The 26,755-nt window shown below is 31.3% G+C and overlaps 1 protein-coding gene across 4 annotated transcripts in view; it reads right to left on the bottom strand.

The window, feature by feature from the left end:
- LOC129944417 (uncharacterized) overlaps positions 1–26,755 on the bottom strand; it is a 270,811-nt gene that overhangs the window by 34,072 nt on the left and 209,984 nt on the right. For all 4 annotated transcript variants that reach the window (XM_056053831.1, XM_056053830.1, XM_056053833.1 and 1 more), the window contains 5 exons: positions 15,683–15,819; positions 14,220–14,407; positions 9,683–9,786; positions 9,102–9,305; positions 8,837–8,967 (listed from right to left, as the gene is read on the bottom strand). In XM_056053831.1, the coding sequence (XP_055909806.1) occupies positions 8,837–8,967; positions 9,102–9,305; positions 9,683–9,786; positions 14,220–14,407; positions 15,683–15,819 (764 nt within the window). The remainder of the gene's footprint in view (positions 1–8,836; positions 8,968–9,101; positions 9,306–9,682; positions 9,787–14,219; positions 14,408–15,682; positions 15,820–26,755) is intronic.

The following is a 26,755-nucleotide window of genomic DNA, read 5'->3' as shown; positions in this document are numbered from 1 at the left end:
TTCAAATATTGAGAGACGATTAAAAATACAATTTGACAAGTTGGACCGATTACAAGAGATTTTAATTTAAAGTTAACAACTTTATAGAATAAAAATGACACAGTAAAATATACTCGAGGCTTCAGTCATGTTATTTCAACTCGACTTCAGTTCAAAATCTTAACTGAAATAAAGAAATACTTGGATCAAAAATGTAACCCCATTTCTAGTTGAACTCTTAATCCTGTTTGTAAAATTTGGAAGTGATAAAATTATTTCAAGGAGAATTTATTCTAGCCAGTGGATTTTTGCCTTCTAGCGATTGAAGCGCCATTTAACTTTCATTAAAGAGTTCAATTTACAATTGTTTGTCCAAGTTCCTTCTTCCCCACAGAAAGATGTCTACAGCGTCAATGGTCCAAGCAGTATTTTGATGAGTCTAAAGGCATTTTAAAACTCGAAATATAAAGCTTCATCACCTAAATGCAGGGTGCGCCAACTGGATGTTTCTTATGTTTCAATGTTGAATAACTCCACCATTTTTCAGCCAATTTTGACAGATACAAAAAATTTTGAAATGTTATTCAATGTCATTTTAGCCATGAATTGATACGCTGTGAAAAAAAATGTTTTAATGGAAGTGGTGGATGGCCGAAAGTTATTCATCCTGTTCGATGGGGTTAATATATGTACATATTTAACGAATTTGGGGAACACACAAATTACTTATCAGACACCACTACACATCCAGAAGCTTGGTTTGCTTGGTTGCTCAAAAACCATCATCATTAGTTTTTAAAAGTAGGATAGACGATCGATGACAGCGCACTGTGTAGTTGGATTTAGTGGACTTTGTAGGGCCAAAAATGCAGAACAAAGACAACTTATATTTACAACTAGCCACACAGCAGCAGCTTCAAACAAGTGCTTGAAGTGCAAGTTCCCACTACACGTTGTCTCAAAAAATATAATGATTTATAGAAACCTCCTCGTCCTCCAAATTTGACGGTACCAGATTTCTTTCTATAGGATTATTTAAAAAGTTCAGTTTATGCCAGTAAGCCAAAAGCCTAATGCAATAAAGAATGCTCTTAACAAAAAAAATGCTTTTGGTGAATCAAATGAGGGCGGTTATTCAATCAACTTCGTATTCTAATCCTCGGTTAAAATAAATGACATACAATATTATTTTTTTTAAATCTTCTTTATTTTTGCTGCTGCTCAAATTTTTTCAACGTTGAAATATTATATATCTAGATGGCGCAAACTGTATACAGTAATACCTATTTGAAAGAAACTTGCTTTAGAATGAAAACAGCATATCTGAAATACACTCTAATTCATGATTATTGCTAATTTTTTATTAAGGTTTACAAGAAGTATACAGTCGGAGTTTAAACAGTTTCAACAAATTTTTAATTTCAATAATGGCTTCTCGCAAAGAAATTTTTAATTAATGTCCGAAATTTGCTTATAAAACATGGAAACGAAGGAAAATTTTTTGGCGATGAAGCAAAGCTATTAAATTTAAGTAAGTCTGTAGTTTAAACCATATTTCGTAACTTAAATAATACTGGCACAGTTGAAAACAAGCCGCGTAAGCGCGTAGTGGACGCCCGAAAAAACTCAATCGAAGAGAAATAAGCTTCATCTTAAACAAAGTTATGAAAAATCTAATAGTTAATGCCACAACATTGGCCCAAGACCTAGTAACTATTGTTCATATACGCACTATTCAAAGAACCTTGAATAATAACGGTTACCACAGCAGAACTCTTAAAAAAAAAAAACCATTATAAGCGGTTAAAATCGAAAACTTTGTTTGGAATTCGCCCAAAAGCATATTGAAAAGGACATGGACTTCTGGATGCAAGTTTTGTTCACTGATGAATCGAAATACAACATATTTGGAAGCGATGGGAGAGAAAAGCTGTGGCGCAAACAAATCAAAACCATGAATCCGGAAAACTTAGTCTCTACTGTTAAGCATGGTGGAGGCAATGTCATGGTTTGGGGTGCTGTCGGTGCGTCTGGAGTAGGAAAATTAGTGTTCATGGATCGCTTTCAGTACAAATCCATTTTAGAACAAAATTTGAAATCATCAGTTGATGCTTTAAGTCTTGGGAAGCGTTGGATCTTTCATAAAGATAACGATCCCAAGCACACGGCTCAGATTGTGAAAGATTGGCTTCTATACCATGCTCCTTGACAACTGTACACACCGCCTCAAAGCCCGCACTTGAATGTTATTGAGCCCGTGTGTGAGATTTTACAGCGAAAAATACGAAAACAAGTATTATCAGTGCTTAATGAGAAGCTCCAGAAAGAATGGCTAAATATTACATCCACTGAGCTCGAAAATTTAGTTTCTTCGATGCCAAGACTGGCAGTAACAGATGCCCGTGATGGCCCAACAAAATATTGATTTCCTTAAAAATTTAAGACTTGATGTTACATGTTTAGATGTTAGTTTTTTTTTTTGTTAATAACATTTTAAGTTTATAATGAATTCACTTGTTTCTTGTGTACTGTTATTAAAAAACATTTTAAACAAAACTGTATTATTACATTTGCTTACATTGGTTTCCAACTTCTTTTGATGGGGAAATAATGGTCGTATCTATACTTTGGTCAGCCACTGTATGTCAAACGAAATTTAAATGTCAAGAAGTTCTAACGAACCTTTTGTATTTTCAAAATAAAAATAAAAATAAAAATAAAAAAAAATAAAAATAAAAAATCTTTCAATTGACATTTTTTGATTCGATTCCACTTTTAAGAGGATCGAATGAAATAATAAGTTATTTAGACTCTTATGTCAAAATGAAAAGTGAATTCTGATTGTATTTCGTGCTTTGTCAATTTGACTGCGAATTCTCAGAAATCTTAGAAATATAAACTTGTCATTTACGTTTTTGGTTTTGATTTAAAAAAATTTAAACAATTTTTTATAAACTTTTAAATCCATTGAAATGGAATTTTTCTTTATACTAGCAACACTCCGATTCGGTAAACCAATAAATCAGTAAATCAAATAGAACCAACAATTTGCTAATAGCTTTCCTTTCTCCTTTATTTTTGACTTCTTAACACGTTTCCCTCACAAAAATATTTGTGCAATAATTGACCGAGAGACTCAAACAAATTAGAATACATAATCGTATAGAGATAGCCACATAAACCCCAAGCGACTCAGCGATTTTTTAATTTAAAAAAAATATAAACAACATTTTTTGTCGAAATTTAATGGATAGAAGGTAAGTTTGGTGTTAAGAACTCTACCAGTATTTCTATTGAAGAAGCTCGTGTTAATTTTGGTGGAAGACCGAAGGACTTCGAAAAATGCCGCGATCGCAGCAAAAGAAGCAAGATAAGAAAACTTCAAGATAATGTGCCTCAAGCATTAATTGATGCAGCAGCGTCAACGTCATCCTTTGACCCAGATGCTGCTCTAGCCTTAACTGTGCTGGCCAGACTAACTAAAGAACAGTATGAAGTAATCCGGAAACCATCTTAAGAAATTGCACACGATATCTACCCTTCGTACAAGAAGGTTACAAAATCGACAAAAAATGCTACACAAATAACTCCACAGCAAATGAAACATCTGCCTTTGTCCCACTTTAAGATCTCTTAGATCACACCTGCAATAGAATTTTAAAAACTTTTGGTGAAAAGTTCTGCAGACCAAATGGGGATGAGTTTCCGAGGAAGGTGTTTATGATGAACACATATTTTTGACATCCCTTGTGCCTCTTAAGCTCGTCGAAGAAGAAAAGGAAAACATTTTATGGAAAAATTCGAGAGCATCTTCAACCCGTTACTGTCGCGCGATTAGATTTTCATTTTCAAACGAGACTCCTGAAGAAGTCAGGAAGGAAAGAGATCGTGTTGAGATTGAAATTAAAAATCTTCGAGCCACACAAATAGAGCATAATGGTTTTCGAACTAAAATAACACACGTATTATATTTTACAATGGTAGACGTGCAAATTGTTACAAATACCTCTGCAAGTAGCGATTGTACAATTTGTGGTGCAAGGCCATCGGAAATGAACAGCATTTCAAGTTTGCAGTTGAAGCCGACAAATAACGATTCGCTAAAGTTTGAAATGTCGACTTGCATGCTTCATGGAGTATATTCAGCACCTTTCCTATAATCTTCCGTTTAAAGCTTTGAGAATAACTCCACAAACTGCAGAATTAAAAAAAATACAAAAACTCGTATACAGAACGAATTTCGGTAAAAATTGGGACTGCTTGTTGATGTTGTTAAACATGGGTGTGGAACAACAAACTCCGGCAATACATCAAGACGTTTTTTTTTAATAAGCACATCTCCCACATCTGAAATTACCAAAATTGATGAAAATTTAATAAGGCGTTTGGCGCCTAATTTGGAGGTTATTTGTTTTAATCACTATATCGGTGCAGGAAAGTTTCAAGAATACTCTATTGAAACTGCGAATATTGCTGTTAAATTATATCCTTGTTACTACTTACCAGGAAGTGTTCATAAGATTCTTTTACCCGGAAATAAAATTATAGATTCATATTGTGAACTTCCCATTGGTACCTTGTCAGAGGAAGCTCAAGAGAGCCGAAATAAGGATTAAAGATATTTTCGATCCAACAATAAGAGGAAAATTTCAAGGGCGGCTACAAACGAAGATGTCCTGCACATGTTCCTTATATCTTCAGATCATTTTATTTCATTTTTAAGGCCTGAACCGAAGTCCAAAAATTATTTGATGAGTGAAGAAGCTAAACACTTACTAATATAATTATGAACAAAATAGTCATTACAAAAACTCTAAACTCTTTGAGAAAGATTTCTTCAAAAATGGCCTTTTTGAGGGCCCCAAATAGTAAACAAAAGATATATAAACAAGATTTCAATGCAATGAAAAAAAAACACAAAATACGAGTACCTCTTTTTTCTTTTTTTTTTCCATAAAAAAGTATGATTTCAAAATATTTTTAAATACGATTAATCTTAATATTTTTTTCAATGTTGGATTTTAGAAAAAACATGTTTTGGTCAAAAGCCATTTTCTCTTATTGTGGGCTCCTCTTTAATCAATCTTTTCTGAAAATTTCATGAAAATCAATAAAGTGGTTCAGATTTTATGGAGTTTTTGCCAGTTCCCCATACAAGGTGCCCCACTGTGCGTTGCTCTGCAATCAAATCTGTTTTAATTTTTCAGGCGATCGCTGATCGACGACACGTAGAAAAAATGTCTACAATAAAGACTCAAAGTCTAATTTCAGTTGTCCAAAGCCGCCCAGTACTATGGCAGGACACCCACAAGGATTACAAAAATAAAAAGAGGCTGGGATGCGACCCACACTGATAACTTCCCATCCCGTCTGTCGATTTGTCTTGCTTAAAAGTTTGTCTGTATGTACTCGTATCAATTTTTACCAAATTTGCGTACTATTTTTTGTAGATTTTATTTTTTATGAAAAAACGGACTGTTGGATTTTTATATAAAAATTGTTTAATATCGAAAACAATATTTTCTGTGAAATAAAATAAGTTTCAAGCCAATATTTAAAATTTTTGGAAAGATATTTGAGTCGAAATCAATTTTTACCAACTTTTATACATTTTTTTTAGGTTTTTATTTTTTGTAAAAAAACCGTCAATTCGATTTTTTTCAAACTTTAACTGAATGTTGACAACAAGATTTTTTGGAAGTTTAAAGTAAATTAAAGCCAATATCTCAAAGTTTTGAAAAGATATTTGAGTCGAAAATCAATTTTTACCAACTTTTATAAATTTTTTTTAGGTTTTTATTATTTGTAAAAAAACTGTCAATTCGATTTTTCTCAACATTTTCCAAATGTTGAAAACAATATTTTTTATAAGATAATATAAGCTTGAAGCCTAAATTTTAAGTTTTTGAAAAGATATTTGAATCGATATTCAATTTTTACGAACTTTGAGTAATGCTCTTTTTAGATTTTTATTTTTTATTAAAAAACTGTCAATTCGATTTTTCTCAAAATTTTATCAGATGTCAAAAACATTATTTTTCGTTGCACAAAATTGTTTTAGAGATGAAATCATATTTCAGTCGTAAAATTTTGGAGGTGACAAATTTTTTTTTTCAGTTTTATTGATTTAAAAAAAAAACCGTTATATTTATTTTTTTCAAAAAATATACCTGTTTGGTATCACGTTACAATATATTATATAAAATTTAATTCAAGTCTCTAGCGTTTTTGGTTCGTAAGATATTTAGGGTTAACGAAAATTTTCACCTTTTTTCAAACTGCTATGGTAAAAAAACCACCAACGCAATTTTCTTGAGAGCCCTTTCTACATCTTTCTGCCTTATTATCTGTATAACAAAATTTATTTGAAGTCGATATCTCTTCTGGTTCTTGAGCTATGGACGACGAAAAAAACGTCGCGAACGTACGGACGTACGGACGTACAAGCGTACGTACACACGCACGCCCAGACATCTTTCTAAAAATCTTTTATTTCGACTCTAGGGACCTTGAAACGTCGAGAAATGTCAAAATTTTCAATTTGACAAATCGGACCCATTACAATAACTTCCTATGGGAAGTTAAAAATGTCACCGATAAAGAGTGGGAAAAAGTTGTCAGATTTGTAATTTTTTGGTAAGTTTTTATTTATTTATTATTTAATTACAAATTGTGTTTTTTGTTAAATGTCAGAATTTCCAAAAATATTGCGCAAGCTCATTTCTTGTTTTCAACGCATTACGTGAGCTTCTGCTATAACAGGACTGTTCTTCTTGGATTATTGCATTTGTTTGAGCTAAGTCATTTCTGCAGACACGTGTATAATCAAACTTTTCCAACAGCAAATCAAAAGATGGTACTGACATACGACAATATTTCCAAAATCGTTCTTGAAATCTGCGAAGATTTGATATAAATGATAAAATTCAGCATAATTTTCCCTTTCACGATTTATCAGGTTGTACACCGAATCTACGGATTCTCGATCTTATCACAGACCTATAAATATGAAAGCGATTTTGAACTAGTAAGCTATGACGAACCGCACTTGACGATGGCATTCTTCCAAATAATCGCTCAGCGATGTGTCGTATGGAAATTGGCCACACATTGCGCAGATTGATCGCTAAGCGACTTGTGATTCGGTCGATCAGTCACTCGTCACTCATTGCGTGGCCGGAGCCTTAGTGTGCCTTAGAGCCTTAGCTGTTTCTTTAAACATGCTTTAGTATAATGACACGTTTTAATAGCCTAACCGTTTTCATTAAAAACATATGAACCTATTTCAAATAAAGCAAAATATGTACTTATGATTTTATAAACATTTTTATGATAGATTTTTCCGGGTTCCGTGAAATAAGACACCAAAAAAACAATACCTTAAAATACTATAAAATACTCCCAACAAAATATGAAATAACACTCCAGCAAATTTTATGAACATCTGGAATTCTTAAATATTAACTTGGGAACTTTTTTAATTTTGGAAGTTCACCAACTATGAAATATGTACATATATCGCCAAATTTGGGACGTGGGATAAAGCCAATTTTCAGGAGTAAGTCTTAGTTTAATAAAACAAAGTAAGATAGGGCCATATTGGTTTTTTTACGCTTGCAATAGTTTAGTTGAAAAGCTCAAAAAAATAAATAAAATGGTAAGACAGTTCCTTGGGACTTATTTCATGCCTTTTTGGGAGTTTATTTTATTTTCGAATTTGAGAATTAATTTCATAATGCAATAAAGCCTTAATTTGGGGGTTTATTTCTTGGGAAGTTATTTACTGAGCAGTTTTTCTGAAAAAGTTCAAGATCTTATTCTATTGGTTATCAAAAATGTGGTTTTAATATTTGGGAAAAAGTAAAGAAAATAGTAATTTTACTACAAAAATTTGTAGACGTATCCACTAAACAAGGTACAACAAATGAATTAAAGCATTAATTCATTTGCACAGACATAGTGAAGTAAAAATCAAAATCTCCAAAAAACCCCAAATTGTTACGGGTTTAAGAGAACTTTGCCTTTTTGCTGGCTCAAGGTTTCAATAATTTTAAAAACTACACCCTCAAACATACCCTCAACCAATTTGGATATGTTAATTCTTAGGTTTCAGGAAATAAGTTAATTTTCCGGTAGTGTCCTTTACCATACATACATATGTACATACATATGTACATATACATACATACATACATACACATAATCCTTAATTTGTTTTGAGAGTTTTTGCAAAACTTTTCTTTATTCAACAGTTTTGGTTAGTTAAATTTATCTCTGTCTCTTTATCCCTCTATGTCTGTTTTATATCCTTTCTTCAACCTCAAAAATGACGACAGACAAAAACTGGTAACAATAAAAATCATTAAAGTTGTCAACGAACTCATAGGAATAAAATAAACAAAAAATAGAACGACTCATTTCACAGAAATAGAAAGAGAAACAGACAACTTTCTGACAAACAAAAGTTATGATCCTTAGCAGATTTTTCAAAACAAAACAAAGTTGTGTTTTAAAAACAAAAATATTTTCATTTTGTTTGTTTCAACTTAAAAAATAAAATCGAACAAAAAAAGAAAATAAAGAAAAAGAGTAAAAAAACTTAAATAAAATAAAATAATTGATAAAAAAAAACAGAAAAACCCTAAACTTTTACACCCTCAGAAAACAGAAAATTGCAATTGTGTCCTTAATTACGAAAGTTTAGTTTTGTGTGGCGAAAAGTTTTTACTTCAACATCAATTCCAACATCACATATGGAACGAACCGAAATTGGAAGGATATAAACGATTAAGTTATACAAAACAAGGATACGAAAACGAAAACTGGAAAATGGTAAAACAGTAAACTTTAAACTCACCTGTCGCACCGCATAGTAGCAAGTTAAATTTCTGGGATAAATTCCTGGATAGTTTGGTGATTGAAGACGACAAACTTTTTTATCACAGTCGCTGAAAATTCTTGAACAATAGGTGCCTGGGATTAGGTCTCCTGCAAGAATTTAAAATCAAATTATATATATAAATGAGGTATCCTTAAATATCCTTATGATTGTATCCTTTCCATCTATAGTGGAATGTTTGTGTTGTGGTATATAAAGGAGAGAAATATAGAAGAATACTTACCCAAATAGTATTTGGGTTCGGTGTAGTTTTGGTCGTCCTTCATCACAGGCCTATCAAGGATGCTCGTAAAGGACTTATCGTTAACATATGAACTAAACAAACTAAAGTCCTGCCCATAGCGATCCGAACGAGCACTGGAATTTGTGAAATCCTCGACGGCATTTTGATGTAAGAAATTGCTCACATTATACCAAGGAGTGAAATCTAAAGAGAAAAAAAAGGACGAAACGAACAAAGAACTCGAAATATTAAACTATTGTGACTTTGTGTGTGTGTTAAGAGAATGAGTTGAGTATTGTGGAAACCGACGAGCGACGCACGGACCACTATACTCTTGTGTCTCGTAGTGTAAATATTTTTGTTAGAGGGGGTTAAAGAGCTTTGTGCGAACCCCAAAACAAAATCCTTGAAAAAGGATTTAACCGAAAATCCTTTACGTCCTCTTTTATTTTTCGGGATCAAATAGCATCATTGTTTGTGAGAGTGCTCGTTTTGGGTTTTTGGAGTTTAGGTGGTTTTAGGACGCACACAGTATAAACAAGTCGTATATATACAAAAAATACAGCATCAGCAAGACTTACCTTCTAGTTTAATCCCCCCGTAACGTGTTACTGCACTATCTCGGGAAAGGACCTTGTAACGTATACGAAAGTCAAAATTGTATCCACTTTGATCTCGGGCAAGTCTGACGTTGTGTTGTTGTGATGTTAACCGAAAATGAAAAAGAAACAAAAACAAATACAAAAATGTACGTATAGGTGGGTAAAATACAAAGAGAGGGAGAGAAGCTTTGTTAACGCAACAAAATCAGTTAAAGGGTTTTTCTTTTATTTATTTTGTTGGAAATGGGGTTTTCTTTTTTTTGTATGTTGGGTTTGAGAAAAATTTTTGTTAGTTGATATGAGAATGGGAAAAGGGTCTCAGTTCATTAAGACGAAGGTAGAATAACAAGATTTAGGTTCTTCAAATTGTCTGTGAAAACAGCACTTTTGATGTATGTAAATGACATTATGTTGGGGATTAATTGATGGATTCTTTCTCAATTTATGTTAGTATTGAAGAATTGTTTTCTTCTGAGAATTTTAAAGGAATTTTGCAAGGGGTTCAATTACTTTTAAAGTATACATAATTAATTTACCCTAGAATTTTTAAAAAATTCGTTTTTTTTTGGCATTTAAAATGGTCGTCTAGGATTTAAAAAAATGTTTTCACAAAAAACATTTAAACCTTTAAGTACTCGGTTTTTTAATTTTAGTATTAAAGGGGTTGTAAAATTATTCATGAATGTTTGCTATTCAAAACATTAAACGCGTTTATCTTAATGCTACATTTTTTAATTTGGCCGAATTAATAACTCAGACTTAAATTCTGTATTATTTTTCTCACATTGCATAGTTTAACAATAATTTTACAAAACAAATTTCTAACTTTATAAGAGTTGTTAGCCCGGCCGTGGAACCTTAAAAAAGGAGACGTCATCGTAAAAAAACGTTATATTCATATAGCCGCCATCTTAAAATAAATCTATTCAAAAACATTTACAACATTTAGCATCTAATTTTGTTTTAGTCGTCGTTAGTAAGTCTCCCTTTTATCGCTTTTACACTAAACCAATTTTAACAAATAAGCTGTCATCTGTCAAAAGAAAGAGAATTTTGTGAACACTGCGCTTATTGCATATTTGTTTGAATGTACATTTATAATGTGTTGAACAACTTAACTCTTTTTATACAACGAAAGTAAGAAATACTGGGAAAATAATTTAGGAAAACAATGGTTTGTGTATTGGAATTAACTTATCCAATATACGAACCATTTCTTTCGTTTAGTTAGTTTCCCAGTATTTCATATTTTTTGGGATGAGTTCTTAGTTACATTTTGAGTCGTGTTAGGATGAGCTATGCCAGGGTATTAATTGTACGGAATATTTTTTGTTGGCGGTGTGAATGCAGCCCATACCTTAGGGGCAACTCATACCGGAAACAAAAACTCATTCCAAGGAAAATGTAACACTTGTTATTAAAGATTAATGGTTTGTATCTATCCTAGCCCCGTTTGGGGTTTATTACAATTATTTTCAAATATTTCGTCAACGTGAATGAAGGTGTAGCACTTTTTTTTAAATTAGTTTCAGAATTCCTCTCTGACCATTTTTGAGGAATTGGAATGAAAAACAAGATTTATGATAAAAAAAACTATGTCTATGCTCAGATCTATGTTAAAAAGTGCGTCAATGTATTAAGAAAACATCAGTAAGTAGGGGGTTACAATCTTATCAATTGACTAAATAATATGGTAGTTATATAGGCACGATTAGTTTCAAGGTGGAAGAATCTGTGGGGAAATTAATTGTTTTGGTTTTTACATAACGAAAATTGAAAAAAACTGGAAGTGATAATTTTTCCCCAACATTTGAAAACTGTTTTGTTAGTTTTTTAAAAGACAGGATCATATGCGAAAAACTACATAAAGCTTGGGACTTATGTAATTTTGTAATATTTTTTAAGCAATCAAAAGCAATATTTGTTTTTGGCCTATAAGGGAACCTTAAAGCTTAAGCCTTTGACCTACTAGGTATGTATTGCTAGTAGCCAACTTCAAGTTGAAGTCATCTACTCCTAAGTTCCTAGCTATTAGTCCTTCTGTAGGTTCAGCGGAAATATGAGGAAGCGTTTGAGCTTGATCTTTGTTTATTTTGTCAAACTTTATGATAATAGATGACTTTTACAAAAAAGTTGAAGTTAAAGAAACAACAGATGACGTTTGAAAATTTGTCCGCTAAACCTTAAAGAGGTGGAATCAAATTTTAAGAGGTTTTGTATGACATTTAATAGCGACTAGTAGGCTATATCTAGTATGTCAACGCCTTAAGCTTTTTGAAGAATTGACATTTGTCTGCGCCCAATAAATTTGAGCAGTGAACAAATATTTTATCTGACAGAAAATTGTCATTTTGAATTGTTTTAAAACTTCCTTTTCAATATTTGACGCACGCAATAGGGATTAAAGTTAAAACACTCTGAGAAGAAAATACGGAAGGATTCAATGTGAGAAACTGGGCCTTGAAGTTTGAAATATTAAAATGTTAAGGACAAACAGAGCTGCTTGAGGCATTCCACATTCTAAATGTGTAGTTCAAAAACAAAACCTTATGGTTGAAATTGTGGACGTTCTCGAAAGTACAATTATTAGGGGTAATTAAAGGGGAAGATGCAACTCACTTTTTTGAGAGCAAATTGCTTTTAAAAATATCAGTAAAGGAAATCAACGAATTTGTTCCTGTATACAAAGAGTCTGTTTAAAAACAGTAACTTTATTTTAAGATATTAAAACACCCTTTTTCTCAAAATCAATTCGTTTGAAAGTATTTTTTTGAACGCAAGTATTTAAAGCTTCTAAATACACGTTTAACGTTTCAATTTAAAAAAAAAATGTTGACCCATTTTCGAGGCATAGGATTAAAAAAATTAATGTTTTTTTTTTAAATCAAAAAAAAAATCATTGTTTAAATTTTTTAAATCGGGTTATTAGTTCCACAGCAAATTTAAAAACAAAAAAAACGTTTTTAGTGCAATACAAAAAAGGTTTTTATATTAAAAAAGCCAAGTTCAGAAAATAAATTCGAGAAAATTTCATTAAAACTTATCAGATCGGTTTTTTTTTTAGAAAATTCGAATTTTCAATTTTTGACTACAAAATCTTTATTGTAAAAAAATTTAAAAAACCGCGCATAATTCTAATTTGCTGAATACCTTAATTTTCTATTGGTCTTAAGATATTATTAAATATTGAAAACTGACTTGGGGAATAATTTCACATTCTTGATGTGCGACTGAAAAAAGAATATCAATAACTGAAATTTAGCTCGAGGGAAAATCAATATACATTCCTTTGAGTTCGAGAATTCAGTCAATTATTTAAGAGGAATGAGTGAAGAGGAGGTTTTGAAATAAAATTGAATGTAAAAATATCAGTGAAAAAAACAAAAGATATATGAAACATTCTGGAGGTGTCCAAACGATGTAAAAGTTTCTGTCTATCATTTGCAAAACTCTATTTTTTGATTCTATCTGGATTAGTTAAATATTTAACACCAACATTATATTGTTATTTAATAAAATCACTCTTTAAGCTCTATTTACTTTACATTTACATTTTACACTAATTAGCACATAAATGTACAGAGTAGAGAACACAGCACCTTGAGCGACTAGACTAAGTAAGATGATAACAACACAAGACATTAATACAAGACAGAAGGACAGAAGAGAAAGAACACATGACAACAGCACGCGTTAGGTTTCGAGACGGTCCTCCATCTGTCTACTAACCAAGCTCATTGATACTTGATTTCGGTGATCGATAAGGCTTTAGCACATGAAGCAATTAAGCGGCACTCAGTTGTTTAGCTTATGCTTCAAAAAGCTTAATTTTTTGATGGGCTAGAAGTCCTTGTATTAGTATCACTACTCTATTTATTTTATTTTGTGTAGGTTAGTGCGTTGGACTCTCATATAAAAAAGTCTGTGTTGAATCCCCAAATAGGAACCTTAAACTTTGTTGTTCACTGGTACTTCCCCTTGCGAGGAATTGCCATAACCCGAAGAGTAATTTTTGTCAGAAAAGTGCTCTCATAAATTAGCCACTCGGATAAGCATACAAACTGTTAGTTCTCTCAATCTCTGAAGTGAAATACACACAGAAATATTTGAGAATTGTAAATCACTAGGCCCTGGTTCTCTAAACGGACTCTTGCTCCATCTTATTTTTTTTATATTTATGTTATGTTCCAGCGAAATTGTTTAACCGTTATAGTGCCTATCAACTTCAGATCAAGTAAAGATTTATATTCTTTAACCGTACTACACGAATGTGTAATTCCTTACGATGACGCTCCATGCTTTCCAGTCATTGTTGTGTTGAAAAATTCAAAACCCAATATACACTGACTACTCCCTTAAAGCCCGTTCATTTATTCCTAATGCTCAGACTCTGTCTTTAATATATTAAATGTATAGAAACCGTTTAATTCTGCGGTTTTTAAAGTCTTACTTATCTAAGTACATATGTATATTGTTTTTTTTTTTTTTTAAATTGAGAGTAAAAAAAAGAACTCACCTGTTAAGTTTGACAGTGAAAACCAAAGATCTGGTCTCACTATAGAACAGCACTGGTCCCCATGACGACCCACACCACATTCCGCCAATGGGCGTTCTCGCCGATTCAGAAATCTGCATATACCCATCAGGACATCCATCGTGCACGTACGATGTAAATCGTCCAATAGTAAAACTGTCAAGGGTTACCTGGAACGAAGTAGGAATAAAAAGAATAAAATCCAATATCAACAAGAGTGCCAACAGTTGGCCATAAAAGTTCCATAAAAAAAATAGGTTGGAAGAAACATCGTCGTCGGTCGTCTTAAGAGATATACATTTTTTCTGTCCCTTCTTAGAAAACAATTTCGAGACAGGATACCAGGGATAAACCCTATCTGTTGGTGAAAGGATATGAAAGTTATACTCGTAGTGTACTTTCATACACATGTGAGCCCTGAGTACATTGTTTTTCTTTTTTTTTTTCTCAACTGTGTGTAAGCCATTTCCAGAAAGTGCCATTTTTCTTCTTCATCTGAAGAATGTCACACAAGTAATACTTGCAGAATAGACATCCTGTTGAGGTGGCAGGATAATAAAATGACTTTAATATCCGTTTCCTTTTGCACACACCCATCATTGTCGTCGTGCGAGATGTGCATGATGTCCAAGGAAAAAGGACCAAGAACCTAAGAACCAAAAGAAGTGTGGGAATTTAATGTGATGTGATCTGGATAAGTTGTGCCTAAGGCGGATTTGAGCTCAGGAAGGCAGGCAGGAGCACCTGACCTCTCTCGTCCTCACTCTGTGCCCATATCAGGATCATCATGACAAATCGTCATTGCAGCTTTGATGTGTACTTTATCCTGAGAGTGTGATGGGTGATGTAGTGTTTCCTTTCACATCAAATATAATATACGTAAAAACGCCCAAGTGTTGAGGGGGTGGGGGTGGTACTTTGAAATACGAGTGGGAGTTGGAGTATAATAAGATTTAAAAAAGGAAAAAGAAAAATAAACAATATAAACTGTAGAGCTAGTCGACTCGACACAGTGTAAATAATTTCTCCTCAGGTTATTTGCTTTTATAGCCACCCCCAAAGACATCGTCGAAGGATGTGCTATGCAGCAAGGCAAGGATCAAAAAAGAACACTAGGACTAATATTAATGGCAAAACGTTATCTCTGTGTCGGAAAGTAAGTAATGTGCCACGAAAATTAAGTGCTCGAGAAGGGAGGTTCGCTACGAACTCAATCACACGACAATATACTTATATACCAAACCGCAGCAAGGACATCACAACAATATACTCTACCCTACAATCTCATATCTTCTTCTATGTATATAAAGTCCTTAGGGTATTGTTTTTCTTCTTGTACTTTCTTTTTGGTGTTTTGCAAGGAAACAAAGGAAAACTTTAAATTTGTCATGATACAAAAAAAAAATAAAAACAACAACAAAGAAAACGGAACAAAAACAACACACCTGAACAACGTCGCCATGAATCCCGCCAGCGGCAGTGAATGTCAGGATACACACGTACGGAATCTTATCCTGTTTTGGTCGATGTAATTCCAGGGAATACGTTAGTCCAATGTCGCCATAGTAAGTTTTGTTACATCCTGAAAAAAAAGATACAAATTAAATTTTATTATTTTTGATATCCTTTAAGTTTGTTCGTTGAGGATGTGGATAAGAATTGTATGAGAAAAAGAGAGAAGACTAAAAATAATAATAATAATCCTTGTAAAAAGGATACTGGTATGTTTTATATATTTTATAATGTACACTGGACGACGACGACTACGACCGACGTGGTGCAAACAAAATGGAATCATGATTTTTGTGCTGATTCGGCCAAAAGCTTAAGCTGCGTTAATTGAAAACTGCAGAACCAAGAGTATACATTTATAAAATATAAAGTGACGACTGACAGGACATGATACTGATACTGATATGACCACGATGGATGAGGACAACCATACACCTACCCTTCATGTGTATAGAGTACATATCACGTCATTGCAGGATATTTTTGAAGTGTTGTGTTATTTCTGGATACGATTCTGGAGTTTTCTTTTTTTCTTTTTAACTTTTAAATTAAGCTTACTCTGGTTCTGCTGAGTCCTGATGTGGAAAGTGGAAATGCAATATGATTGAGGTTGTAATTAAGAAGCTTTGTCTTGTGATGTGTTCAACGAATGACTTACAAGTGTTGAAAAAAAAAACAAAAACTGATGTTTATGGAATTTTAAAAGAGAAGTTAAACAATATTTGATAGTGACAGTAATTAAAAACACTCTGTTTTGTCAGAATGAAGTTTTTGAAATGAGAGAACTAATTATTGTATATAGAAGAAAGAGGTTCATCTGGGAATAAATCTTAAACCAACGATGTTAACTACTACACGGACAACGAGGAAAGCCATTTTATTAGAAGCTATCAAAAATTTATTGTTCTATTAGTTTGAAAATTGATATCCTTATCCTTTGCACATCATCAAAAACATACATATTAGTGAAGAAGTTGTATGAAATGGTTTTGAAATCTTGTAAAAAATTAATAATATTGAAAAAAACCATTTTTGATATCGCTGCACGAAAAGAGGATAGGAATATAAGAAAATCAGTCAATTTTTTGAAAAGTTGAATTTTCTTGAAACATTTGTTTAAGATTTTCAAACAAAGCAATTCTATTCACTTCGAGAGCTCTTTTTAAATTTCTAAAAGTATAATAGTTTATTGACATTTTCGGAAAGGTAAGAAACTTGTTATAGTAGCCTTCTTGTTAATCTTTTGCAGGTTACCTTATGTTAATTAAAAGCTGTATTTAACAGACAAATTAATAATAAAAATTTATGTTCATTTCCATTTAAAAATTATGGAAAGAGTTTCTCTGTTTTTTTAACGTTTCATATTCATAATCAAAAAAAGAGGCTGGGATGCAACCCACACTGATAACTTCCCATCCCGTCGGTCAATTTGTCTTGCTTAAAAGTTTGTAGGATTTCGTGTTCGGCTAAAAAGTTGTTAGTTGAATTATTATTAAACATTTTAAAATTATTAACAATATTTTTCATATAAAGAAATAGTTTAGTTTGAAATTCTCGTTTTTTAACTTCCCATAGAAAGTTATTGTAATGGTTCGGATTTGTCAAATTGAAAATTTTGACATTTCACGCCGTTTCAAGGTCCCTAGAGTCGAAATAAAAGGTTTTTAGAAAGATGTCTGTGCGTGCGTGTGTACGTACGTTCGTACATCCGTACGACCGTACATTCGCAACGTTTTTTTCGTCGTCCATAGATCAAGAACCAGCAGAGATATCGATTTCAAATAAATTTTGTTATACAGATAATAAGGCAGAAAGATGCACCATAGCAGTTTGAAAAAAAGGTGAAAATGTTGGTTAACCCAAAAACGCTAGAGACTTGAAATAAATTTTATATAATATATTGTAACGTAATATCAAAGAAGTATATTTTTTGAAAAAAATCCATTTAACGGTTTTTTATAAATCAAAAAAAAAAAAACTGAAAAAAAAAATTTGTCACCTCCAAAATTTTACGACTGAAATATGATTTCATCTCCAAAATAATTTTGTGCAACGAAGAATAATATTGTTGACATCTGATAAAATTTTAAGAAAAATCGAATTGACAGTTTTTTTTACAAAAAATAAAAACCTAAACAAAAAATTAATAAAAGTTGGTAAAAATTGATTTTCGACTTAAATATCTTTTCAAAAATTGTAGATATTGGCTGTAAACTACTTTTATATTTCAAAAAATATTGTTGTTCATTAAAATTTTGAAAAAAAAACGAATTGACAGTTTTTGTACAAAAAATTTAACAAAAGTTAGTAAAAATTGACTTCCGACTCAAAAATCTTTTTAAAAACTTCAAATATTGGCTTAAAACTTATTTTATCTTTTAAAAAATATTGTTTTCAACATTCGATAAAATTTTGAAAAAAATCGAATTGACAGTTTTTTTTTACAAAAAAATAAAAATAAACAAAAATAATGCTAAAACTTTGTAAAAATTTACTTTCGACTCAAATAGCTTTTCAAAAATTAAAAATATTGTCTTCAAACTTATTTTATTCCACAGAAAATATTGTTTTCGATATTCAGTAATTTATATATAAAAATGTAACTGTCCGTTTTTTCCAAATTTGCGTACTATTTTTGGTAGATTTTAATTTTGTATGCAAAAACGGACAAAATAATATTTTCTGTGAAATAAAAAAAGTTTGAAGACAATATTTTTAATTTCTAAATAAAGGTATTTTAGTCAAGAGTACGTTTTAACCAAGTTTTAGTATTGTTTTTTGTTAGGTTTTTATTTTTTGTAAAAAAACCTGTCAATTACATTTTTCTCAAAATTTTACTGAATGTTGACAACAATTTTTTTTAAAAGATTAAAGTAGTTTTTAACCAAAATCTCAAAGTTTCGAAAAGGTATTTGAGCCGAAAATCAATTTTTACCAACGTTGAGTAATGTTTTTTTTTACCGTTAATTAGATTTTTTTTCCAAAAATATACTTTTTTAGTATCCCGTTACAATATATTATATTTAATTTAATTCAAGTCTCTAGCGTTATTGGTTCGTGAGATATTTAGTGTTAATCAAAATACTCACCTTTTTTTTAAAACTGCTATGGTAAAAAATCCACCAACGCAATTTTCTTGAGAGCTTTTTCTGCATCTTTCTGCACTTTTATCTGAATAATAAAATTTATTTGAAGTCGATATCTTTCTGATTCTTGAGCTATGGACGACGAAAAAACGCCGCTAAATTACAGACGTACAAGCGTACGTATACACACACGTACAGACATATTTTTAAAAATCTTTTATTTCGACCGTAGGCACCTTGAAACGTCGAGAAATGTCAAAATTTTCCATTTGACAAATCGGACCCGTCACAATAACTTCTATGAGAATCTTATAAAAGCAAGAAAGACTTTTTTTTAAATATTTTGTTACAATTTAAATTTCGTTTTCTTCGGAAATATTTCGACTGATTTCTGATTTGCTGAAGAGTTACATTTATATGTCTTTAAAAACTTTCCTCAGGATATCTAAGAATTCTTAAGATAAGGTGATGATTATTGGGTAGATAAAAATAAATTGAACAACTGGTTTACTCAAACTTGCTTCTGAATCTAGAGACTTTGTTTAAAAATAGTACTTGATTTTTAAAAATAACATCTAAAATAAGTTTTTCTTCAAAAATTCAAATGCCATTTAATAATAAACTTTTGTTTAAAAAACAATTCCAGCGTGTTTTTGTTAAACCAATATTGTATTTTTAAAATTTTTCAATTTTAGTTTAAAAATATTTGTATTATGCAGTTATATAGAACTTATTAATTTACGCTTTAAATTTGATTTTCGTAGAAAATGAAAAAAAAATTATGACACACTTCCGAGACATTGAATTTTGATACACAAATTTTAATATTTATTTTTAAATTTCAACATTTTTATTCATCTAATATTATTAACAGAAAAATTATTGTGCAAAAAATTAAGAACATTGTTTCGTTAGCTCTTCAGAAAATTTTTTAATTTGAAGAAGCCAATTTAAGAAAAAACAATAATAAAAATATATCGGTTCGTTTTTAAAAAAATTCGAATTTCCGGTTTTTGACCAAAATATTTGTAGGAGGACTACTGTTATATTAGTCTTATATAACATTTAGGAGATGTTTTACGCGAATATTCTTAAAGTTTTAATTTTCAAGTTTGAACTCAATCGACCCAATGGTTTTGACTGTAGGAGCGAGGTCGGACAGATAGACATAAAGACGAAATCAGGGGACCCAATTTTTCGAATTCTCTACCTCTAATGCCATATTTGATTAAAATCTTGAGTTCAGGGGCCCTACTATGTAACTCGATTCTGCAATGAAATTGCTCAAATTTGACTACTTTACTTTCGAACCAACGAGAATCGTATAGTTCTAGTAGTGCCAACTATAAATATATATATAACTACGTATCTCGAAAGCATAAGTCAAAATCGAAAATAATCACTAGAGCGAAGTTTTTTTTTGTCAAAGTGTAAGTAAAATGTTATACCCACGTTATCTATGTTATGTTATCTTCCAACCCAATTACACCAGGAATTCCAAAAATATCGTTTGGACTTTCGTTTTTCTTCCTCATTCAATTCAAAATTCATCATCAGCGGGCACATGACTCTTTCGATTGGAGTGAAAACTTCGGCAAGTATTTTTGACATAGTTTGCTTTGCAAGTCCAGCGTTCTTGTCACCACCGATTTGGTTTTTGGTATCCTCCTATTGCCAAAAACTTCATTGCTGCTGATAACTTAATTATAATTGGAACACCATTTTGTCTTCTGCGAGAAGTCATGTCGGATGATATTTCGGTGGTTTAGAAAGACGATAGTTCTTAACAAAACTAAAACAGAAGTATTATTTTTCCTTAAGAATGCGTTCAAATATTCTACCGTATATATATATGTTTATACATATGTATAAACTTTTTCTCACTCAGCTCCATTATGTTGGAATTATCTCTTATTCTTCTGCGTTCAATTTGCTTGTACCGTTCTTTATTTCCTTGCAAAATAAGTCAAATTCCAACGCTGTTCATTTTTGTAATAATAACTCTACTCCAAAAATTGGATGTTTTTTTTGTCTCCTTTTTTTGGTTTTTAAAACTGTCAAACAACTCGATACTAGTTCGAAAGTACAATTTTTTTTAAAAATAAGTTGGAATAACGGGCATTCGATTTTACTGTCATACTCGTAAGTAGTTCGATTTGAAAGTAGATTCGGAAATGAGTTTCGAATAGAATCAAAAGTAGAATCGAGTTACATAGCAGGGCCCATAATTTTTTGTACAAATGCGATACTTGCCATATAGTTCCTATATAACGCAAGCATAAATGAAGTTATCTGATATATCACAAGAAAATGTGAAGACTTCAAAAAATTATAGTTGTAAGAATTTAATAGCTCTGAATTAGAATTTGTATATAATAACACCAGAATTCGAAAAGAACACCCACTAGATTTTTTGAAAACCTTGATAAATTTAAATTCCAAATCTCCATGAGTTCATGAAAAATTGCTGACAAAAAAGGGTATGCCGAACATACGAACAAACTAACGTTTACACATAAACATCTCTTTTAGAGTCATTGATTATAATTTTGAAAGACCTTTATAAAGTTATGACCTTTTATCATTATTTAAAAAAAATCAAAGATATTTGAGATATGTACTTCAACAAAAAAGATCCAAGTCTTCTAACAGTCATTTTGAGAAAAAACTTAACTTTAGAATTTTAAAACTTCAAATTTTTGCATATGTAAAAACAATTTTTTAGATAACTTAAGTTATTTTAAACATCCTTGTTTCTCAGCACTTTCTTTTTGAAACTACTCTAAGATATTGCTCCATCCCTAACATCTGCATTAGTTCCACAATAAATTTCCTAGAGGATCCCAATTAATTTTGTAATGAGTGCGGTTTGCCATAGCTTGTATGAAAGTAATATCGAAAGCCACCTTAAAATTTTCAAAAAATGCGTACACTTTTTCGTTATTGGCTTTCACTTTTGTTGTTAGGCTAAAAATGTGATCTATAGTACAGTAATTTTTTCGGAAGCGTGCCTGTAGTTCATCAAACTGTTATTTTCGTCAGCCCCTATCTCAAGTCTACATACTAGCATTCCACAAAAATGTGTACTAACATAATTCATTAGGAATAAGCCACAATTTTGGTAGAGCAGAGTTCGAATAAATATTGTCATATTATTTTTTAAGATGTAATAGGTTAAAATAGGTTATGCTTTTTTGAAAAACTCTTACGGTATTCCATCTTCTTCTGATACCTTTTCATTTATTGATTTTTATAAAACATTTTCAATTTTCACCAGAGACATTTTACAATCAAGAACATTATCCAGCAGTTAAAAAGATTATATTTCTTTGATGACGAAGAGGGACTTGAAATTATAAAGTGACTATTCATCTCTTTTGATAATTTCCAGAATTCTTTTTAGTTTTTATTTGCAAGTTGTATAGCGTGGTTGTTGATTTTCTTCGCACCACACATGTTTTTCAAAAAAGGTGTTCCAATTTATTAACATTTCAGAATCTGTTTTTCTCCAAGAATGTAATAGATGAAAAGATTTTTTACTGGATTTCGAAAATTTGGAGTCAGACCACATTTGCCTGTACAATTTTACTGAAGTTGCCATCCTAATCGCAGAAAAACTTAGGTAACTTAGGTTAATTAAGGGGTTTCCCGTTTTACATAATATTATTGGTTCATTCAGAATAAGTTTTTGCTTGAATTTCAGCTTGTTTTTAAGGTCTATCAAGTCATTATTGACTTATTGAGCGATAATCTACAACCGATTTGCCTTGACCTCCAAAGAAAGTATAATGATGTTTTTGGTCTCCTTCGGTGGAACTATTCAGAACACATAAACCATAGGTTTTAAAAACATAAAGAACCTTTGTTCCATTTTAATTACTAATGGTGTCTTTGGATGTCCGGTTAGTATAAATTTTTCTTTTAAAACTGTTGTAGTCTGCATACTTCTAATCATAGCGTTTAAAGAACTAATCACACTTAAGCTTTTTTCTTCTTATATTGAACATTAATAATGCACAACTATCACCTCATTCCAGAAATCTCTTCGGGTAAGTAATAATTCTTCTCCATATTCCCATTCGAAATACTATTTCTTCGGATTCTCTTTCTTTTTTTTCAACTTCCATCGTAAAACCATAATCAAATATCAATCGATTATTGCTAAAGTTTGTCAACTAAGAACTGAGGGCTTTTGTTTTATTTGAATTCTTCATCTACAAACTTTGGATATAGTTTTAAAACTTAAATATTGAAATAGTGCTATACGCTCTTACTCTGTGTCTTACTGTAACATAAAACTGCAATTATTTCCGCATTCACTGATGGCACTAAGCAGTAAGAACTGGCAACGGTACTGTGCAAAAATTGCAATAATTGTCTTTTCAAAAAACAAACAATCACACCATCGCACCATCATCCATCCGCCCTTCCAAGCCCGAACAAGTATCCACCATGACACAACGCGCGCCGCCGCCCCGCCATCCGCACCATTTAAAACCAAAATTGCTGTCAGTCATTAGAAGAATTCATTCCCCGAAGTGTTTCAAAGCTCCCGCTGCCGTGCTGCGCCGTACAAATAAAACGAAACTCATTTCACCACCAGCCTTTGTTCGGTTCCATTCTGTGTTTTGAGTTCTATGTTCTGTGTGCTTCCGAGAAAACTTGACGATCCCGTTCTCTGTTTGTTAATAATTACTTTAATCCTTCGGGACTTTGCGTTTTCATTGAGTTTATCACCGAAATGTTAGTTCATGTTTCTATGTGAGTCCCGATTGTACAAAAAAGGGAAATCTACATATTATCCTTTTCGTATCTATGTATGTATATGAAAAGACATCTTTCAACTCTCCACATCTCTCCACTTCCTCTTAATCCTCGTTGTTGTCGACAGTCGAGACCGCCTTCACCATTGCCGTCGGTCGGTTCTTTGGTTGTCATTAACAATGAATCCTGAATCCCAGTATTTTGAAACTATTTCCATTGAAATTTTTGGAATGAGCTCTGGGAATTTCTCCGTTTTAAAAAGGATATGTGTGATTGCTGTACGCTGGAATTTTTAGGATGGATTCCTTGTCCCTACAGCTGTTGCCACTTTACTTGTTTTTGTTTCTGTTTTTGTTTTTGTACAAATTTTCCTTTCCTTTCTCTTTTATTTTTTGTTTGTTTTCCTTTTTGTTCTCCCTTTTATTTGGTTTTTGGTGAAAAGGTTCACATTTGCATACTTCGAGTATTTCCCGAGGAATGTTATACTCGTATTCGTTTATATTTGGAAAAATATTTTAAATGGAAATCATTTCACATATTCGTAGTTGAATGGAGGAAAAGTAGGTTCGTACTATATTTTCGTAGGTTCACCAAAAAACAACCCATCAGCAAACTGTTGCAGAAGGAATATTTTTGTTGTTGTTGCTTAACCGTTTTCGATGATGTTCGATTTTAATATTCTTTTTATTTCGCCATTTCCATTGAGATTTTTCGAACCATTTGAGATCACATGGAAATACATTTAAAACACAAATACATTTTTGATTGATTTCGAATCAATACAAATAAGAATAACTCAGAACGAAAGTGGTACGTTTGAGTTTTGAAAGTTTTGGTAGAACAAAGGAAAGTCCTTGAAAAATGTAGGTTATTAACTTCCCATAGGAAATTCTTGTAATGGGTCCGATTTGTCAAATTGAAAATCTTGACATTTCTCGACGTTTCAAGGTCCCTAGAGTCGAAATAAAAGATGTCTGTGCGTGCGTGTGTACGTACGTTCGTACGTCCGTACGTCCGCATGTCAGTACGTTAGTACGTTCGCGACGTTTTTTTCGTCCTCCATAGCTCAAGAACCAGAAGAGATATCAACTTCAAATAAATTTTGTTATACAGATAATAAGGCAGAAAGGGCTCTTCAGAAAATTGCGTGGGTGGTTTTTTTTACCATAGCAGTTTGAATAAAAGATGAAAATTTTGGTTAACCCTAAATATCTTACGAACCAAAAACGCTAGAGACTTGAATTAAATTTTATATAATATATTGTAACGTGATACCAAACAGGTATATTTTTTGAAAAAAATCAATATAACGTTTTTTTTATAAATCAATAAAACTGAAAAAAAAAAAAAAATTGTCACCTCCTAAATTTTACGACTGAAATATTATTTCACCTCTAAAACAATTTTGTGCAACGAAGAATAATGTTTTTGACATCTGGTAAAATTTTGAGAAAAATCGAATTGACAGTTTTTTTTTATAAAAAATAAAAATCTAAAAAAAACATTACTCAAAGTTCTTAAAAATTGAATATCGATTCAAATATCTTTTCAAAGACTTGAAATTTAGGCTTCAAACTTATAAGAAATATTGTTTTCAACATTTTTAAAAATGTTGAGAAAGATTGAATTGACAGTTTAAAAAAAAAAAACCTAAAAACAAATGTATAAAAGTTGGTAAAAATTGATTTTCGACTCAAGTATCTTTTCAAAACTTTGAGATATTGGCTTTAATTTACTTTTATCTTTAAAAAAATTTTGTTGTCAACATTCAATTAAAGTTTGAAAAAAATCAAATTGACAGTTTTTTTTACAAAAAATTAAAAACCGAAAAAAAATTAACAAAAGTTGGTAAAAAATGATTTTCGACTCAAATATCTCTTCAAAAATTTTAAATATTGGCTTCAAACTTTTTTTATTTCACAGAAAATATTGGTTCCGATATTCAGTAATTTTTATATAAGAATCCAACAGTAAGTTTTTTCATAAAAAATAAAATAGTACCCAAATAGTACCCAAATTTGGTAAAAATTGATACGAGTACATATAGACAAACTTTTAAGCAAGACAAACCGACAGACGGGATGGGAAGTTATCAGTGTGGGTCTCATCCCAGCCTCTTTTTGAGAATATTTTTGAAAACTATTTTAATCGCGTTATTCAATTATATTATTTTGAAGGTAAGTTTGAATGAAAAATGTATGATTTTGTTTTAGAATAAAGAGGCTTTTTTATTTGAATAGAAAAAGTTCTTATACAAAAAACCCAGTTTATCTTATTTTCTGACATAGTTTTGTTTTTCGAATTCGAGACTAGTCAGAAAAAAGTTTTTTCGCTCATCGGTGAATTTTTAAATAAAATTCGTTTAAATTTTTCTAATTCTTTATTCTTTTCATACCATAATTCAAGGCTAGTCATATACTTTGGAAGAGAATTTTCTAAGATAGATGCTTCCGCGCATTGTTTCGGCCTAAAATCGAAAACTTGTCACCACGAGTATATTACAAAAAGAAAATAATATTACCTTCAAAATAATTCTGTTCCACGTTTTTGATATGTGGTAAAACTTAAAAAAAAAGTTGATTGAATATTTTCTCTAAAAAAATAAAAATCCTAAAATCAAATCATGTCATAAATTTGGTGAAATTCCTTACAAAATAAAATTAAAAGTCGTTTTTTGTGTTACCGTAAAGACACGCTAAAGATATTAATAGATTGATTCGATGCCTCAAAAATGTTTCAAAAATAAACAGCAAAGGTTTCAGGTTTTGACTGACGTTATTTAAATAAGAATTTGGCGCACAAGAACTATCATTTGAACATTTGTATTAATTTCAATGGGAAATTATTCGTGTACAAATAATTTGTCATAATTGTGCGTAATAAATCATAGCTTTGTATTTAATCATCACACGTAAAAATTAAAAACAGCTTAATATATTGCTTTTAAAGTCAAGAAGTCATGTCTCCAGACAAAGAGGGGGACTTGTAAATGTTTAAATTTGTATTTCTGAAGTGCTAATGATATTCACATCATAAGCAATCAAAGCTTAAGTTCAAAGCAACATTTTAAAAAATCGACATTTTGTATCAGAAATTGTGAGACTAAGCACTAAATTGGCTTCGATTTTTGGACGTTGCTAAAAATGTCTTAACCGA

Source organism: Eupeodes corollae, chromosome 2 (assembly GCF_945859685.1).
Source record: "Eupeodes corollae chromosome 2, idEupCoro1.1, whole genome shotgun sequence".
NCBI classification, from domain to species: domain Eukaryota; kingdom Metazoa; phylum Arthropoda; class Insecta; order Diptera; family Syrphidae; genus Eupeodes; species Eupeodes corollae.
The sequence above is the reverse complement of the archived record's forward strand: the minus strand, read 5'-3'. Positions and strand labels throughout refer to the sequence as shown.